General features: G+C 28.8%; 3 protein-coding genes across 4 annotated transcripts; all 3 read right to left on the reverse strand.

Annotated features, from left to right (window-relative positions):
* Positions 1-757: 757 nt before the first annotated feature.
* On the reverse strand, positions 758-4,799 carry LOC101265088 (uncharacterized). Of its 2 annotated transcripts, none has more exons than XM_010318083.4 (4): positions 4,266-4,799; positions 2,994-3,780; positions 2,189-2,626; positions 758-1,161 (listed from the first exon to the last, which is right to left on the reverse strand). In XM_010318083.4, the coding sequence occupies exons 2-4, from the start codon at positions 3,757-3,759 to the stop codon at positions 977-979; spliced, it is 1,389 nt and encodes a 462-aa protein (XP_010316385.1). In that variant the 5' UTR covers positions 3,760-3,780; positions 4,266-4,799; the 3' UTR covers positions 758-976. The 2 variants fall into 2 exon arrangements, with proteins under 2 accessions (XP_010316385.1, XP_004232426.1); XM_004232378.5 differs by having other exon boundaries at positions 4,135-4,746.
* A 3,545-nt stretch (positions 4,800-8,344) lies between these two features.
* Positions 8,345-9,338, reverse strand: LOC104645740 (uncharacterized). Its single transcript, XM_019212095.3, has 2 exons — positions 8,812-9,338; positions 8,345-8,480 (listed from the first exon to the last, which is right to left on the reverse strand). The coding sequence occupies exon 1, from the start codon at positions 9,187-9,189 to the stop codon at positions 8,830-8,832; it is 360 nt and encodes a 119-aa protein (XP_019067640.1). The 5' UTR covers positions 9,190-9,338; the 3' UTR covers positions 8,345-8,480; positions 8,812-8,829.
* Positions 9,339-10,521: 1,183 nt separating this feature from the next.
* On the reverse strand, positions 10,522-10,875 carry LOC101264778 (uncharacterized). The gene has a single exon (XM_004232377.4). The coding sequence runs from the start codon at positions 10,873-10,875 to the stop codon at positions 10,522-10,524; it is 354 nt and encodes a 117-aa protein (XP_004232425.2).
* Positions 10,876-18,752: the final 7,877 nt, after the last annotated feature.

The raw sequence follows: 18,752 nt of genomic DNA on the forward strand, positions 1-18,752 counted from the left end.
ATATCTAAGATGACAAGATAAAATGTCCTTTTTTATGAGTTCAACGTACTTTTAACTTTGAAATCACAAAATACATTTTTAAAAATAAAGAAACTATAGCAAACAAATAGAAAGGGCAAAGATGTAATTAAAAAAAAAAGTGGAGAGGAAGAAGTAGTTGCTTTTTTTTATTGCACAGAATTCTGAAATTAGGTTGTAGGTCCTCCTAAATCCTAATTGGTTTGGTTAAAAAGGAATGGAGGCGAGATGTGCGCCCTGATTTGGTGGAAGACACGTTGAGTGGCGTGTCTGCTCATCTGATTCTTCTTCATCACAAATTCACAGAAGTATCAATCAATCTCATTTGTTGAGAGGGGGGCCTATGATGGGTGAAAGCTACCTACTCTAGTAGAGTCAGTGATACCATACTTGTTATCAACTAAACAACAGACACAATCTTGGATTCATCTTTAGTTACTCCATGAGTCGTGATCGTCTTCTAAAGGACTTAACGTAATCAAATACATTATGACAATTGTCTCTGGGATTTGGGAATCTAATTGTGCAGCCAAGTTTCTTGCTTCATCTCAAATGTATCATGCTGAAATTGTATTGCATGTTCTAATTGGGCCTCGATTTTTGGCAATTGAAAAGTTTAGCTGGTCATTGATTGACAAGATTATTTTTTTGAAATCTAATCAACAATACAATTTCTTCTCAAGGCCTGCCAAGTTCACATAGAACAAATTTCCACCTTAATTTGCCCAACAACTTCAAGTTATATGAACCACTTCCTAGTGGTGCTAACAACCACAGAGTAAAAACTTTATTTATTTTTGAGGATCTGTACATGTGTAGTAGCAAAAATATGCTTTATGTATCAAAAAGGACAAAAAAATATATGATGATATTCACAAGACAAGTAGTAAGATTGATCTCCGGCTTCCTTATTTGCCTGTATAATAAATAAGCACACTTTAACCTATTAATTGAGAACTCATAGTTCTGATGCAGAGTCTCCCTCACGACTATGAGATTGATCCAAAGAAGATGATTCTCTTCCAGTAAAAAAGTAAGACCAGGCTAAGACAGCAGAGCCTATAGTAATTGTAGCAGCAATTGAACCCCATATCAATTTCTTCTGCCTTCTCTTCCTTATTTGCCTAAGACGACGTGCTGTCTCTGCACAATCCAAACAAAAACAAAGAAACTGTCATTTTTTCTACGAGGCATACAGCGCCTACTGGTAGATATCAACTGCGGTTACCAAGATTAGATACTCAGAGAAGCAGCCTGAATAGTTGTTACTCAGAATACTACAACTACATCTGTAAGGTCTTTGATGACGCACTGACCTACAAATTGGCCTATAAACCAAATGTACTCCTGATGTAAATTATATGTTAGCAAGGAAGCCACTAGCCTCAATTTGGTCTTTCATACAGTTCGGCAAATCGGATAACCTGTATGCATACAATCTAATTTGACATATATTAAGGAGTCAATATGCCTTGCATATAGTATTTTTTTGTTCACGTTATTTTGAATTAAATGTCCTACTTTGACCAACACATTATAGATATGAGAATTAGAATTGAGTACATATCTTATGTTATTCTTTTATTTTAAGAAAAGAATACAGAAAAGACTGCATGTATGAGTGAAAAAGTTCACACTGAAGTTTGGTTGTAGAATAACGGATAGCCCAAGACATTATTCAGGATACACTAAAGATGAAACATGAGAACATTTGGCATGGATAGAGGGGAAGATATTTGCAGTTCACACGAAACCACTAATGATGACTTCATAAATCAGTTCAGTTGGAACAAAAAACACCATGTCTGGCTTATGCTGAACTTAAGATTCCAAATTTGTAGGGAAAAGAATTTACTATTTAGTAGTTTTTTTGTCCCCTCTTGTTGCAGACAACTGAATTTGCAAATTAAAAAGAATATTTTCCCTCTCGAATTGCAGATACCAACATAAAGTGCTTTTTTTCCCACAAATCTCAGTACCTATCGGCATACCTTATCTATTTTTTGTGGATGCAACAAGTCAGAGATTAGACACAGAAGTATGAACAACAAATGTAAGATCTCCCCCAAGCATTTGGCCAAACAATGTTGAGAGAATAGGCACATACCTACTTTAAATGTACAACACATCAGCTTCAAATTATAAGTAGTGACATGGAGCATAAACTCACCTATAGCTTCCTGGTTCCTCTGTGACATCTCTCGATTCACAGCTTCATAATAATTCAACCTGTCCCATAGTCGAGCTATCTCAAAGTTCTTTGACTCAATTTGAGTCTCAATTTCTGTCTCCATCTCAGCCTTTGCTATTCCCTTACCAATGGACTCTGATACGACCCGAAGGATGTGGACTTGTTGACACAAATCTTCCACCTGATCATCTGGCTGTTCATTGTCCAATTCCACTCCAGCAACAGGATTAGAAGGGAAGTTCAATCCCACGAGAGATAATCGTTCACGAATCGTCTGCCACTGAGTTTGCATATTACTTAGAACTTCTTCTACTTGCTTTCGCTTTTCAATTTCCGTTAATAAGCTCAATCTTATTTCTCGTAGCTCATTTTCAAAATCATTTGTAGGTAACTGTGGCCCATTCTCTGAAGATAGTTCTGAAGAGAGGATGCACATAAAACAACAAAAAATAATGTTATACTAGTATTACAGTAAGCACGGTGATGACATACAATTCTCAATAACTTGTCACAAGAAGGAAAAGAGACTCAATGGTAACAAGGTATTTACATAGAACACCAAAAGTTGCATAGTTGACTGAAAATGTAAAGCCTACAACTACGCATCAAGGAGAAATGACAATGAAGCCAATGTGACAGCCAGGAAAAAGAAAAGGAAGAAAACAGCAAAAAGAACATCCAAGTTATTACTAGAAGAGGAACAAATAAACACCTCAAGTTCAATTTTAATGTAAGATAAAAAGACACAACTACGAAAAGTATCAAATTATGAAAAGGTGATTACCTTCCCAAGCATCATAAAATTCTCCCATTGGGGTCATGGAACTTAAACAGCGCTGGAATCCACCATTACTCTCACTCTCACCAAAACTTCTGACACTCAGAGATTCCTGTGGGTCAAAGAAATCATCAGCTTCACCCCCTCTCCGCAAATTGAATGCCACAGACTTCATTGTACCATTTTGCCCAGATAAACCATTATGCATATCTCGGTGAAGAAGCTCTCCATCACAGAGGTCAGTCACTTCACCATCCTTAACAAGGTTATCAGTAGCGAATAGCAAATTATCCTCTTCCACACAATTAACTGCCTCCCTGGAAATGGAAGGGTCATCAAGAGATTTACTGGAGAGGTCTTTCTTCGTCTCTCTTAATTTCTCATCCATCTTCTCTCCATCAAGAGCTTCTTGTTGAGTGCCAAAATCATCTTCGGTGAAACTTTGAGAAAGGCGTGGACCTCGGCGCTTGTGATTAATTATGTAGGGCGACGGAGGAAATGACGAAGGAGAATCTGGAAGGGGTGTTGGCTTGGGAATTGTGTATAGTGCAGGAGATATTTGAGTCCAGTGATCTTTTCTATCTCCTATTATCGAGGGCTTACCATTGCTATCATCCATCTTTACATTAGTCTGGATGATTTTCCTTTCTAGTTTTGAACTAGAACCATTCTTGCTTCTATCAAAACTTGCTTCTATCTTGGAAGTTGTCATGGATTTCGAGCCCCCGGATTCTATTAATCTATCCATAGCTATTGCTGTATATGTCGGCATGGCTTACTATACCAACAACACCTATACAAAAAAACAGAAAGACACATTGCAGAACCACCAATTAATACATAAAAGACATCCTAGCAAATAATCTGATCGTTAAGATAAAAGAATAGCAGCTTAAGAAAAAGGGAAAACTAAAGGATGTTCTAAATTCCATGGAATCACAAAGGGAAGTACTGGTATCGAATTCTTAAGTCCAGAATCATGATTACATGTTAATCCTCCTCCATTAATCCAGACTTAGAAAGAAAAATGAACACGAATGAAATAAGCATAATAATTGAAATGGTAATATGATTAGGTCCAATATGATGAAATCAAAGCTTACAAATGAAAAGAACGATATGATTGAATAGAGATGAGAGAAGTTACCTGAAGATGGGAAAGAAACCCTAAAGAAAAGGAAGGGGGAGAGATGCAGAAATTGAGAATCGCGATTGTTAAAGGTCATGCTATTTGATTAAAGGTAGAAGAAGGTGAAGACTCAGTGTGGAACAAGTTACCATTGATGCAGAGGACTTGTTCCCCTTACTCTGACAGTGACGAAGACCCTGGCCTTTCGGAGAAGGCAAAGAGCCTGTTCCCTAGAGGCAAGGTACCCTCACGGTCATGGAATGCTTCTTTCTTCCTTGTTTCTCTGTCTGTTTGTTAAGTAAGTAGCGTATTTTCCTTTCCTCTCTTCTCTCATTGCATTTGCACCATCCTTATTTCTCTCTATCTTTCTGCTCATTCTCACAATCAAAGGCCAAAATGCACGCACCTCCTACTTTTATTTTTATTATTTTTTTCTATAAGATTCTTTTATTTTGTCCTACCATCAACAGCCCACGTCCTTTACTTTTCTTTTTTTTTTAATTCACACGCGTGACCAAATTTTCTATTAAATATGCTACAATTACATTACATTTTATTGATTGAAAGACTAGATAAATAAGTTGTGTGGTTTTGTTAAATTGACCAAATTCGTTGACAACGATCACAATTGGGAGTTAGTTCCCTTCCAAGCTATAATATAAAGGGAGAAAAATCATGTGAAGGGGAAGCTCTAAGGACCATAGGTTCCACCTAAATTCCAGGAATTTCTGCCAAGTGTCATCACAAGTACTTTGGTGGTCAACCGAAAAGGCTAGAAAGCGCAAAATATATTTGCCGACGTTATAATTGGCGGCTCTACCTATTTCTTTTCTCAAATTCGCATAGTGTTGATATTTTTAATCTTCAATGTCAATATGGGTTGACATTCTTTACAAGTAAAAATTACACAAGTTTCCACGACGGGAAAAAACATAGATTTTCCTTTAATCTTGTATCAAAAAGTCAGTTACACACTTAAAAGGCTGTTTATAGTTATGATTAATAATCAAATTAAATTGCAATTCAAACCAAATCGATTTTAAAAAATTGATATTTGATTTAGTTTAATTAGGGTTGGTTTTTAAATTTTGAAAACCGATACTATTTGATTTTACTAAAAAACAACCGCAAAAATAACCAAATCGAACCCATAAATTAGATATTTAAATTTTATAATTATTTATATATTATTCATAAATAGATTAAAAATACTTAGTCTTTAACTTTACCATTTTCTCAAGCCCAACACTTAGACCAAATATAACAATTTCAAATCTAAGTCCATCAAAATTCATTTTAATCTTTACCTACTATACTTCACATAAAATAGTCACACTTTCTCTTAAATGAATTACTTTGTTCGTGTTATGATAACTCTAATATTGCTTGACTAAACTGACAATCGCTTTTTTGTAGATTGTTCATGTACTTGGTGTTTGTGTCTATCGAGTTACGTACGTCCTCAAAAAAATTATTACTTTCAAACCAAATAAACCAGTAAAACTGAACCAAACCGACGATAACCAAATCGATGATTTTTTTTATTTGGTTTGGTTTGGTTTTAGAAACTTAAAAATCAACTAGATTTTGTTTGGTTTTGATTTTAATCAATAACCGATTCAAGTCGAACCATGAACACCCCTAACTATCATGATGATCTATTACACATCACTGCTATTTAAAAGTGAATTAATTTACCTTCTAAAGCTGACATGGAATAATAATAATAATTAAAAAAAAGTCATGCGTGTCAGATAATTAAGTAAGTAAAAAAAAATTAAAATATTTGTTACACCCCACCCTCCACATCTATTCTTCTTCACACCCCACAATCCTCATCTTCTTCACACCTCATTAAATTTAAAATAAATCAATAACAAGAAGCAACTAAGAAACAAATTACTTCATATAGGAGTAAAATTTTGGAAGGTTTCAATTGTTGCAGCTTCGACGGACATTTTGAGTGAAATAAGGTGATCAATTGAAATGGAAAGAATAATTTACTATTTTGATTTTTTAAGAAACCTCCATGAGAAAACATAGGAAAAGAACAAAGAATGTTTGTCCATATGTGAAAAATATTTACAAGTACAAATCACAACAAATAATAATGAAGCTCATTTTTCATGACCAAGAAATTGAAACAACCTTCTTGTTGATACATTTTGAAATGAAATAACTCTTCAACTCCATGACTAAACTCCAGATTTTGGATAATCTTTTTAATGGTCATTCCTAGAAGAAACTTCTTTACCATTTACTATGAAGAAGACATAATTAATGAACTTTAATAATTGATTAAAAATTAATTAGTATAAAATATAATTAATAAAATAAAACATAAATAATAAAAAAAAGAAAGTAAAAAAAATTAAAGAATACAATTTCTGACATGACGCTGATATAGTGCTGATATGACAGTGAGAGTGCATACTCCTGAAAGTGTCATTTTAAAATAGTTAAAATGTATAATAAATTATTATGATAATTAAATTATGTAACTGATTTTTCAATACAAATTTAAAAAGAAATTCATACCTTTTCCAAAAAAAAAAAAATACATTCACACCATCATCAACACCAACAAAAAGCTTGTGATCATAAATGCAAAGTCTAATAATTTTGGACCACGTGTAGATCTCTATTATTCTTCCCTTCATAAATAAACATTGACTATAATAATTTACATTAATAAACAAGTTCCATATTTCTAGAATAATCATTTCCTCACTGCTTCACTAAGACGACTTTCTTTAATTTGTGCACTGTTTAGAAGTAGGAAAAGGCATCGTTTATTTCTTAATTAGGGGCAGGGAAGGGGTAATGAGAGAGGAAATTAGTAGGTGGAGAACTGTACGTTATTAATAGTGTGAAAGTTTACGTAATCATCAGACTAAGTAAGATAAAAGGTAATCATGTGTTATGCATAATCTACAAAATTAAACTTAGAGAAAAACACACCAAAAAAAAGAGAGATACGTTAAAAAGAAAAACACACAAATATTTAATGTAATTCTATTAATTGATCTGAACATTCACAATATAGTCTTAAAGATTTTGAAAATTTAGTTTAAAAAAAAATTTTGACGATACTTATGCCACCACTTTTTTAAAGTAAATTTTATGAAGAGCTACTATAAAATGGATAAAAAAAGAATCTGATCCAAAAAAAAAATGTATCCACAATGAATCAATAGAATAACAATTGGCTCCACCTTCTTCAACAATTGCCTGATTCAAAAATTTAATGTTCATATGTATGTACTCAAATATTATATGTTTGTTTGGTGTACGAGATAAACATAAATAGTCCTGAGATAAGATTTAGAAGTCTTGTTTGGCTGACATATTTGGAATGACTTATCACACCATTTATAATATAGTAATAGGATAAGTTATTCATATATATGATGAAATAAGTTATTTCAAAATAATTAATCTCAAAATAATTAATCTTGTGATAACTAAATTTTAACAAAACAACATTATTTTATTGTACCCCCCATGCCAGTTACTCGTGTTCTAGAAACACAAATAAATAGCCTGACATGCTGGTGTGGTACTTCTCCGTTATTCCCATATGTTCATACAGAAATATGGAATTTATCACAAAAATTTTATGTCTGGAGTTTGATTCTCACGCAATATTTGTCCAGAAGGGTCATAACCTTGATGAAAAGATACAAGATATTGTAATTGAAACAAAAATTAAGAAATTTCAAAAGTATACATGTTGTGTATTCAACATATACATGTGTATACTTTGACTTAATAAGTGAGTGAGGATTATTTCGTCTCTTTTTTTTTTTTAAAGAATTAAACAATATAAATTTTAATTAACATATACTTTTGCACATATTAATAAAAAAAATACAATTTATTATATTTTTTATATAATTTTATTCTCAGAAGATCACATGTGACAATTATTAACTGATGCTCATGATGGTCACATGATACTCCAAGTTGACTTTCTTAAGTTTTTTCTTACAAAAAAGAAAAAAGAAATTGGATTATATTTTTCATAATTCACTAAAATTTTCTGTATTGTTCCATTTCTTAGCTCCTTATTTTGTGCGTACCCTTTGTATATAGGAGTAGGATTTAAGAGGCCGGTGCATCAAAGTTAAAGGAAATCAAGAGATTTTTTTAATCGTAATTAATAAATTAAGAAGGAAAATGAATATTACTCATATCTCACATTTTATTTACGTAATCAAATTCATTACTCTTCATCCCATGTTCTCTTCACCAGGCAAAACCAGCAAACTCCGGATTTGGTGTATTATTATTGGCAGCATCAATTTCCAGTTAAAATTGTCAACAACGTAACTTGAACCCAAACTCCAAATTAAAATTGTGCACTGACATTTTGCAAAAACAGTTTCTTGTTAATCTCCGTGCTCCTCTAACTTATCTATTGGATTCCCTTTGAGGGAACTTTCGGGGAAAAAAATAAAAAGATCATCTTAATCAGAAATAACAATTTAATCGTAATTTGTATGATTACATGGACAGCTTGACAAGAGTGTGTATATATATATATATATATATCATGATCATTTATATCAACTCCAAATTTTAAGAATCTCTAAAATCACATGATGATATGAATTATTATTATTAATTAAATGTTATCGATAGATCTTTTATACCAGAAAATTAAAAAAAATCAAGTTATCTCATCATAATTACCGAATTTATTGAATCAATTCACGGCCGTGGTGAAGTTGGAGGAACTGAAGAAGTCTGCAACACATCACCAAAACCCCCCTCTCTAACATACTGAATGTACCTCGAGAATTCGGGCCTAGCAGTTGCCTTCTTCTTCTTCTTCGTTTCGAATAGGCTGAATATCGGGTGAATTTTGCTCGCTTTTTTCGCTTCCTTATTCACTTGAGGACTCATCGGAAAATTTTGCTCCTTCCTGGATGGACTAAAAAATTTATAAGCTGCTGAAACGCTTCTGTTTCGGTTCAATTTTGGATCTACTAGTGGAGTGGATGGTGCCTCCTCTTTAATCAATTCATCATATCCCCTATAATCTCTTCGTGTGCTCAGTGCTCTAAACATGGCTAAGCTAAATTAATTAACTTATAAAAACAAAGGTAACAAAACAGTGAAAGACCTATTTAATTAATATGATAGGAGGAAAGATGAGAAAGTTTGGAGATCGTATTGAGAAATGTTAATGTAACAATGAAGTAGTATTAAATAGTTTAATTGGCCGGAAAGTGAAATTGTTTAATTGTTATTAGTTGAGGTATTCTGACATTAATACGATATGTGGCCTTATTTTTCAATATTTGCGTACGCCTTATCAACTACGAAGCTAACAGCTAACTGTCTGACTTTTCTAGTAACAAAATCAAATAATTTTATGGAAGTGGGACCACATGAAAGAAAATAAAAGGCCATAGAGTTAGCTTGCACTATGCATTCTTCATTTATCTATGGCTAAAATTCAATTGACACGAAATATTTATATCAAATCAATATACATATATTAAGTTTGTATTATAATTTATTTGATCAAATTAATTAACAAGTATTTTATTTTATTAAATTATATAATAATAAAAATTTATAACATTTATCTTATCACAATTTTTAATTGCCACTTGCCACCACGTGTACCTATATGCTATGAAGAGTCAATTAATGCTTGGGTATATTAAGGCCAGGCACTATTTATTTTTAGTTTATTTTTGTGTTAAAAAAGAAAATTGGGTATTACGAATTGACTAGCGAAAAGCAGACATGTTTGAATGAGTATGCCCTGCCCTTTCCACAAAAAACATGAAATTGAAAGATGGATAAATTAATGTAAGTGTAATTGATTAGCCAAATAACCGACATGTTTGAATGAGTATGAAGGATTAGTAGTTTGTTTCTTTCAACTTGATTTATTATAAATAATATTAATATTAATGTATTTCCTTTAGTTTCAAATTAGAGACATTTTCTTCCTTCTAAACCAAGCAAATACATAATTCAAAAATGATGGAAAACCTTCTTCCAAATTATGGTTTTTAATTCATTCAAAGACTAAACGGAGGTCAAGTGAATTTATGTTTTGTTATTAATCTAATAATTTTGTTGGTATCTAATTTTAATATTTTTCGTTTAATTTTTTTTTAACAAGAAATTCACTTAATAATATGTATAGATTGTTTATTCTAGTTATTCCGAAGAAATAGATAATTAACATTCTTAATCTAAAACAAGTTTGCATTATGACGTATATTTACACAATTGAATATCATGCTCTTCAGCTCCAAATTAAGACCATATATAGTAAACCAAATAAAAAAAATCAATGATCGTCTTCTGTACCACAAAATCCAAATTAACTTATTTTAGATCACTAATTAACTGCAGCCAAGTTGATTTTGTAGGAATTAATTAAGTAGTAGTCGTCTGCAATACATCACCAAAACCTCCCTCTCTAAGATACTGAATGTACCTTGAGAATTCAGGCCTAGCAGTTGCCTTTTTCTTCCTCTTCGTTTCAAATAAACTAAATATCGGGTGAATCTTGCTCGCCTTTTTCGCTTCTTTTAGCTGAGCACTTGCACGAAAATTGTCCTCCGATGTAACCTTCTTCGATGAAGATCTAAAGAACTTAGCAGCAGCAGAAGCAGGAACTGTTCTGTTTCTGCTCAATTTAGGGTTTCCCAATATTGGAGCACAAGCCTCCTCATCTTCCTCTCCCTTATTCAATACTCCGTATCCTCTATAGTCCCTTCGTGTACTCATTGCTCTTAACATGGCGTAGCTTTAATTATTTAGTGTATAAGTTACGCAAAAAAGGGAAACAGCACCCAAATTTCTTCAATTATAGGCTGCTTAAAATGAAGGAAGAGATTGAGAGAGATAAAGAAAATAACGCATATGTTATATAGGAGTAGTAGTTAGGTTAGGGGCTTATTTAATTGATGTATTTTAAAGCAACTGAGGTCTCATTTTTCAAAAATTGCGTGTTCGCACGTGCTTCCTTAAAGGCTTTCAAAGTCTATTGCTGAAGAAAGCTGGAACTTTCCTTGTTTTGACTTCTTCTAATAAATGGTTATTATATAGTGCTATACTTTGACCATAATTGTCACGCCTCTTTTTTTTCCCAATATTTTTTATTTTTATTTGTTTTGAAAGAAAAAAAAAATTTCTAATTAAAGTGACGTGGGATAATTATTATTTAGAGTCGTCACTTGGAATTAAGTTTTGGTGTTCCAAGTCACCTTATTTAAATCCCTAATCAAAAGGAAATTTGACTCTGTTAACCGAGGAGAAGGTGTTAGGCACCCCTCGACTCCCGTGGTTCTAGCACGGTCTCTTTATTAAATTTAACTTAATTTTCGGGCATTATATTATTTAATTAATAATAAAATTGTTATTACCCTTAAATTTATTTTAAACTTATTTGAAATTGGCTTATTTATCTTAAATGGTTTTAAATTTATTTTTTTTATGCGTCCATTAATTTTAAACATGAAATACCCGTATATATATACATTTTTTTTTATATTTGTATGTTTTTATTTATTTTAATGTTATTATAGAGATTTTTACAAATTAGAATTCGTGTGGAAAAGAAATTTTTGAGTTCAAGAAAATTTATGAATATATATTATTTATTTATTTTATAAAAAAATAAGAAAAATAAATAAATTTTATAAGATTTGAAGTTAGTTTTTATCAAGAAATCCTAAATAGATTAGATATGTTAATTTTTTTTTAATGAAACAAAGTTTTCCCTTTTTTTTTTTAATCTTTTTTTTTTCTGCACGTTATTTGTTTATTTTAAATTTTAAATTTTTTTCTTTTTTTTTTTAGTAAAACCTGTTTCTCTCTCTCTTTATTTTTATTATTATTTTATAGATTTTGTCTTTTTTTTCTTTTTCTTAAAAAATAATTTTTTGTCACTTCTTTGTTTGTTTTTTTTACGTTTTATTTTATTTTATTTAATTTCTACCTTGTGTTATTATTAGTTTTATATTATTATTTTTTCATTCTACTTCTCTCTCCTTTTTTTTGATTTTTCATTTCACAATTTTTTTTTCATTTTTTTTCACGCATTTTTGTTTGTTTTTTAATATTTTTTGTTTGCTTTTAATTTTTTTTATTTTTTATTTTTTTTACGTTTTTCTATTATTTTTTTTTATTCTGATTCTTTCTCTTCATTTTTTTTTACATTCTCTTTCTATTTTCTAGTTTTTTTTTTGTTATGTTTTTTTTAATCTTTTGTTTCATTATTATTATTATTATTATTGTTGTTGTTATTTATTATTATTATTTTCGTTGTTCTTTTTTTTTATGCATTTTTTTTATTAATCTTTTCAATAATTTGTCTAATTTTTTTTACCATATTTTCTAAATAATATTATATATCCTTCTGATTATATTTCACAATAATATGAATTAGTGATGATCATCTTACGTTTATTCCAGAGGAAAACCATCTTATTTATTGAAATAATATATGAAAATGTTTTGTTTAGCTTTTTCAAATTGCTAATCACTTAAGCTTTAATTTATTTCCTAATTCTATAAATTTACAAATATTATTTTTTTACAAAAAAAATTCTTGAGTGAAAACTAGACTCCAAGAAACATTAGCTATTAAATATCACAAAATAAATTTTAATAAAAATTGCATCTAAAAAAATAACAGACACTAATAACAATGCAAAAAAAATATATGATGCATCTTTTTATTTTATATTATTTTTTTGTTAGCAAGAAACATTTTCTTTTTGTTCCGTTTTCATATCAAAAAAATAATAATAACATGCATCACGGATTTATATTACATAATAATAACATACAATTCAAAGAACTTCATATTATTAGATTCAAATTTTCATATAACATTACATTTAAATAATGCGAGAATTTAGAGTTACCTCGCTGCGAAAATGGATATCACGAAAAACAACTGCTACGATCTATTGATTGGAGCTACGAATTTAAAACCACGACAAAATCTCTAACTCTAACCTAATTCTCAAAAGAATAACTCACTTTTCTTCTCTTTGTGTTTGCTCTTTATCTCTGTGTGTATCTCTATATTTCTCTGTATCTGTCCCCTCTCTGTATTTTTACATCTCTTTGTATATCTCTCTGTATTCAACTGAACGTGTTTTTTTATAATAATTTTGACTGAGAGTCTGTTGAGGGAATTTGGATTGAGATAAGGATATAAAATAAATAAATAATAATAATAGAAAATTAACAAAATAAAAAAATAATAAAAAATGTGAAAAGTTTCAAAAGAAACGTCCAAAAGGAGAGAGAGAAAAAAAATGGGATGAGATTTTTTAGTAAAATAAGTTAGGAAGTTGGGAATAACTAGGATAAGGAGAGGTAATTTGAATATTTATTATTTTTAAACTAATTAAAGTTGAAGATTTAAAAGAAATATCATAAATTCATAATTTTTTATTATTAAAGTAATTTACATAATTTATTTATTTTAAATAGGAATGCTCAATACCCCTTAACCTATGTCCGAAATCTCAGAGACACAACCTATGCTCGAAATCTCAGAGACACACTTATACTATACTAAAGTCGTATTATCCCCTGAAGTTATTGATTGAGGGGGTAATTGGGTATTTTCCGTTTTAAATATAATTTCTTTTTTTTTTAAAAAAATTATTATGAAATCTTTATATTTTGGTAAAAATTAAGTGTTCACTATAATATATGGCAGAAAAAACAAATAATTTGAATAAATATTACTATGGAAACATATGTTAGAAGATGTTAAATATAATTTTTTTTTATCTCAGTTTTTGTATCTTTCTTTTCGTAGATTGAAAATAATTAATTTAAAATAATTAATTTGGATAAATATTATTTTTTCTATTCTAATTTATATGACATATTTAAAATATGAAAATCAATCAAGTTTCTTTTTATATTCTTTTTAAATATTGTGATTTATAATATTTTTATTTTTATTTTAATATCTTTCTTTTCGTTGATTGAAAATAATTAATTTGGATAAATATTTTTTTTATTCTAATTTATGTGACACAATTGAAATATCAAAAATTAATCAAATTTCATTTTATACGCTTTTTAAATATATTATTTAAAAACTTAATTCTTTTTAGTTTTTAAAATTTGTTATTAAAATCTAAATCTCAAAATCAAATCGCGTCACACAAATTTGAAAGTTGGACTAGTAAAGACCAACAAATGTTTGGACGAGTATTCCTCTCTAATACAAAAATATTGATAAAAAGTTTGTTGTCTGCCATTATAGAAAACTGTCATTCGCCGTTATTTAATTTTATGAGGGTCATTTTATTGGTGAATCAATCATTTGAGTATCATGAGTATTTCTTTATTTTTTTATTCAAATAATAGTAACACATTTTATAATGAGACTAATTAACATTTAGATAATCCTTTTGTATTCCAAAATCAGAACTTAAGCATTCCTGTATATATAATAGAATCTAAAATACATTGATCAATAGTTATACCTATATTACTACAAACTTAGCTTTAGTAGTTTTAATTTTAGCCACTAGACCATACACTTGCTCTAAACATGGCTTCAAATTAATATTAATAGTAATTACACGTCACCAAAATAACACAGCTCCCAAATTTTCTTGAACTAGGCTTAAAACGAAGAAATAATTAAGAGATTAGAGAAAATAAAGGATATGTTATATAAGTAGACTTAGTTATGTTAGGCAACTATATACATTTGACGTATTTTTAGTAACACATGTACAATATGGCCCTTCTTCTTTATCTGAAGTTGCGTGCGCTTGTGATTGTAAGAATATATATATGGCTGAGCAGAGTTTGATTGACTTTCTTGTAAGAAATACAATTAATTTTTGTTGATTCCAACAAGGCATGCTATGATTATTACATGTTCCTTCTAGATGAAAATAAATCAATTCCGATTAACTATTTAATTACTCTAAGCCAACGTATGTAATTGAACGTACGTGTACATGCCCGTATGAGTATTTTTTTATTACATCTTTTATTAAATTATTGTACCACCTTTACAACGTAATTGATTAAGTTTTAGATGAACCTTTTTATATTTCAAATTCAACAATTAAATTTTCCTGCATAATATAAAGAAATAGATTAAATTAATTAAACTTATATCTCAATATCAAACACATAGAGGTTACATGTGTAATATTTATGAAATTTTAAAAGAATTTGCAAAGTAGGTGTTTATATAGGTCGGTTCGATTTGGATTTTCATTAAAAAAAAAAATCTAAACCAATAATGTCTATTTATTAAATCTAAAAATCAAATCAAATCATATAAAGTCGATTTTCTCAGTTTTGGCTTTAGTCAGTTTTTTGAGTTTTTTTAGTTTTTTCGAGTTTTTACAACTATAAGGTATTTGTAAAAGCAATCAAATACTTTTTCACTCACCTGTGTGATAAATTAAACTTGAAAAGTTAAGTGAACATAATTTTTTTGAAAAAACAGTAAAATTCACTAGGGTACAATATATATATATATATATATATACACACACACACACAAAGTTTTACAAGTCCAAATTTAAAATAAAATATATAAAATTGACAACTATAAACTAAGTAAAAATATATAAACAAAGTGGATTATATGTAAATAATATATTTTATCTATAAATGAATACTAAATTTTATAATATAAATATATCTCGATTTGATTTGGGTTCGGTTTTACTTTTTTCTTCTGATATCAAACTAAAATAAGAGTGGTCATTTTTTTTTCAACCACCAAACTAATCAAACCAAACCACAAGTCGTTTTTTTCTTCCGGTTTGATTTGATTTGTCGGTTCGATTACGATTTAACTTGACAGACGTAGCATGTATCTCCAATCCTACACTCTATTTTTCTCTTCAAATATATAGTTCTCTAATTTTTTAGACAACCAACTCCAACCCAATTCTCTATTTTGCTCTTTAAAAAGGAATTTTTCTCTGTCTCCTCAATATTATATTATTATTTCTATTTCCTTTTTGTTTTCTTATTTCATAATCTAAATCTGTTTTTTTCTTTTTTTATGAATAATCATCCTATATAATTTCATGTAATATAAATTTTAATTTGTGGAATTTTTTAATTTAATATTAAATTATATATTATTCTAAATTTCTAAAGAACAACTACAATAATTGAGAAAAAATCAACAAGCACAACCACAATCACAATCACAACTTTTTAAAATCATACATTAATTCCTTTTTCAAATATCGTTAAACCTAGAAACGACTTACTGAATTACTAAATTATTATTGTAATTTTTTAAAATTATTATGTTATGCATTGTATCCATTGTTATCTTGTATTTACATTATTATTTTATGTACTATAATTTTAAATTAAAATTTTTATCTTATTATTTTAATTTTATGAATTCTTCATAGTGGAAATTAATATAACATCAAATTGTATCACAAAGTGACGAAAATTAAAAATATTATTAATTCGAAATGAAAGTAGTATACATAAAATAAAATATTTTTAAAAATGTAATGTTAATTTTAAAAAGAATTGCATATATTAGAGATTTAATTAATAGCTTTATATAAAAAAATAATACGTTAATTACAAAAAAAAGAAGTAAAAACAATAATATAATATTCAAAAAGTGAAATAGAGAGTATGAAATAGTAGTTCTTCAAATTTGAAGAACTACTATTACTATAATTGGAGAATAGAGAGTAAAATAGAGAATAGTTGGAGATAATATTCTCTATTTTACTCTCCAAATATAGAGAACGGAGAGTAAAATAAAGTAGGGTCGGAGATGATCTAAGTATATACTTCTAGCAAAGCTGTTAAGAACATACAAAATCATTTCTACACTGAAATTGCCTGGATATACATTTGGCATAAATATACTACTTATTGTATTTTGTTTGTTCTATATTAGTTGTCACATTTCATTTTTGCATGCTCTTTATGAAATCACAAATAAGAAATGTTTCGACTGATTTAGGACTCAACTCTTTTCCATATTGTGTCCTAATTAATACCAATAAGAACTGTGGTGGCCGGAGTGATTCTTTTATCCCCAGGTGAAACTAAGACTAACGGTTTAATTTGAAAAAGAGACGTTTGCATAATTTTGAAGAATTTCATACAAAAAAATAAAATAAAAATTAAATCGCTAATCCTTTTTAAATATTTAATAATTATTTTTGTTACAGTGATAATAGAATCTCCGATAATCACGTGAGAAATAAAATTAGGAAACAAACCAACATTACTAAATCCTGCTCTGTTACATTGCATATACACAATAAGAACATGCTCATGATATTGATCTTCACCTCCAAATTAATTCTATACTTTACAATAGTACAACCACTTTTTTAAAAAAACAATAATAATAAAAAAAATTGATCGCTGCTTAGGCAGCGATTTTTAATTTTTTTTTTTACAAAAAGTTGAAAATTGCTATCTAGGTAGCGATTTCAATTTTTTTTTAAAAAAATTACATTTTGCAAAATCACTGCAGGCAGCAATTTTGCTTTTTTCAGTGGAGTAGATCGCTGTTGTTACAACAATTTTACCGTTTTAGTTAATATAAAATTTTATATACTATTTTAAAATTTTTGTTAATATTTTATATCTTTTAGATTTCGGACTCTGTTATACAGAAAGTATAGTAGTTAGGTTGGGATACTAAAGTAACTCCTTTAATTAATTAATTCCTTGGTCAAAATTTGCGTGCGCTATGTTATTGTTAAGGGTGTTGAAATTAAGTACTACTTTATAATATATACATATCTGAGGAATTAATCCTTGTTTTGACTTCTCCTGCTTAATGAAAATCTGACTATATCTGGCCAACAACAATATTAATAATGAAAGTGTGACTATAGAGCTTCCAAATTCAAATTAGGCATGCTACGAATATTATACTAATATATGACAAATTTTAGTTTTTAACTATATATATATATATATATATATATATATATATATATCTTTAGTTTTGTTGAAAACAAATCAATTTGGATATATATATATGATTAGTGAAAGACCAACGTGTTTGAATGGATCCAGTTCGTTTTAAAGAAAGAAGGAGAAGTGATGAAAAGTTCGTTAAATTATAATATAAAAAAATATTGACGGATTATAGATAATTGTCATCCACTTGACGGAATCAATCACCACTTCCAAGGACCTGAATGCTGTTATAGTTTTTTTATCCTTATATAAATGGAATACATTATGAAATTTTTAAATAAATAAAAAAACACATTGGTAATGTGAAGAAAATGTAGCAATATTATCGCACTACTACAACTTGTCAAATATTATTTGTCAAGTTTCTATCCAGGAGTCTTAATTAACAGCACATGGTTAATTTTTCTTCTGAAAGATTTCATCAGCTGTTGAAATTTTCTTTTCTTTTTTAAGAACTTGAAATCTTGTTAAAGTCTATGATATTCATCACTATTTGGATACTTTTATAGGTTAAAAAAAACACAAGTTACATATTTGACATAGGACGAAAATAGTTATATCCACTAATTAAATATACATAATTTATACACTAATTATGTATAGTTTGTGCATATTATATACCTGCAAGCTGTTTTGAGTGAATAGTGATGACTATATTAAAACTGCGACAAGCA

The sequence above is a fragment of the Solanum lycopersicum genome, chromosome 2 (genome assembly GCF_036512215.1).
Source record: "Solanum lycopersicum chromosome 2, SLM_r2.1".
NCBI lineage: Eukaryota > Viridiplantae > Streptophyta > Magnoliopsida > Solanales > Solanaceae > Solanum > Solanum lycopersicum.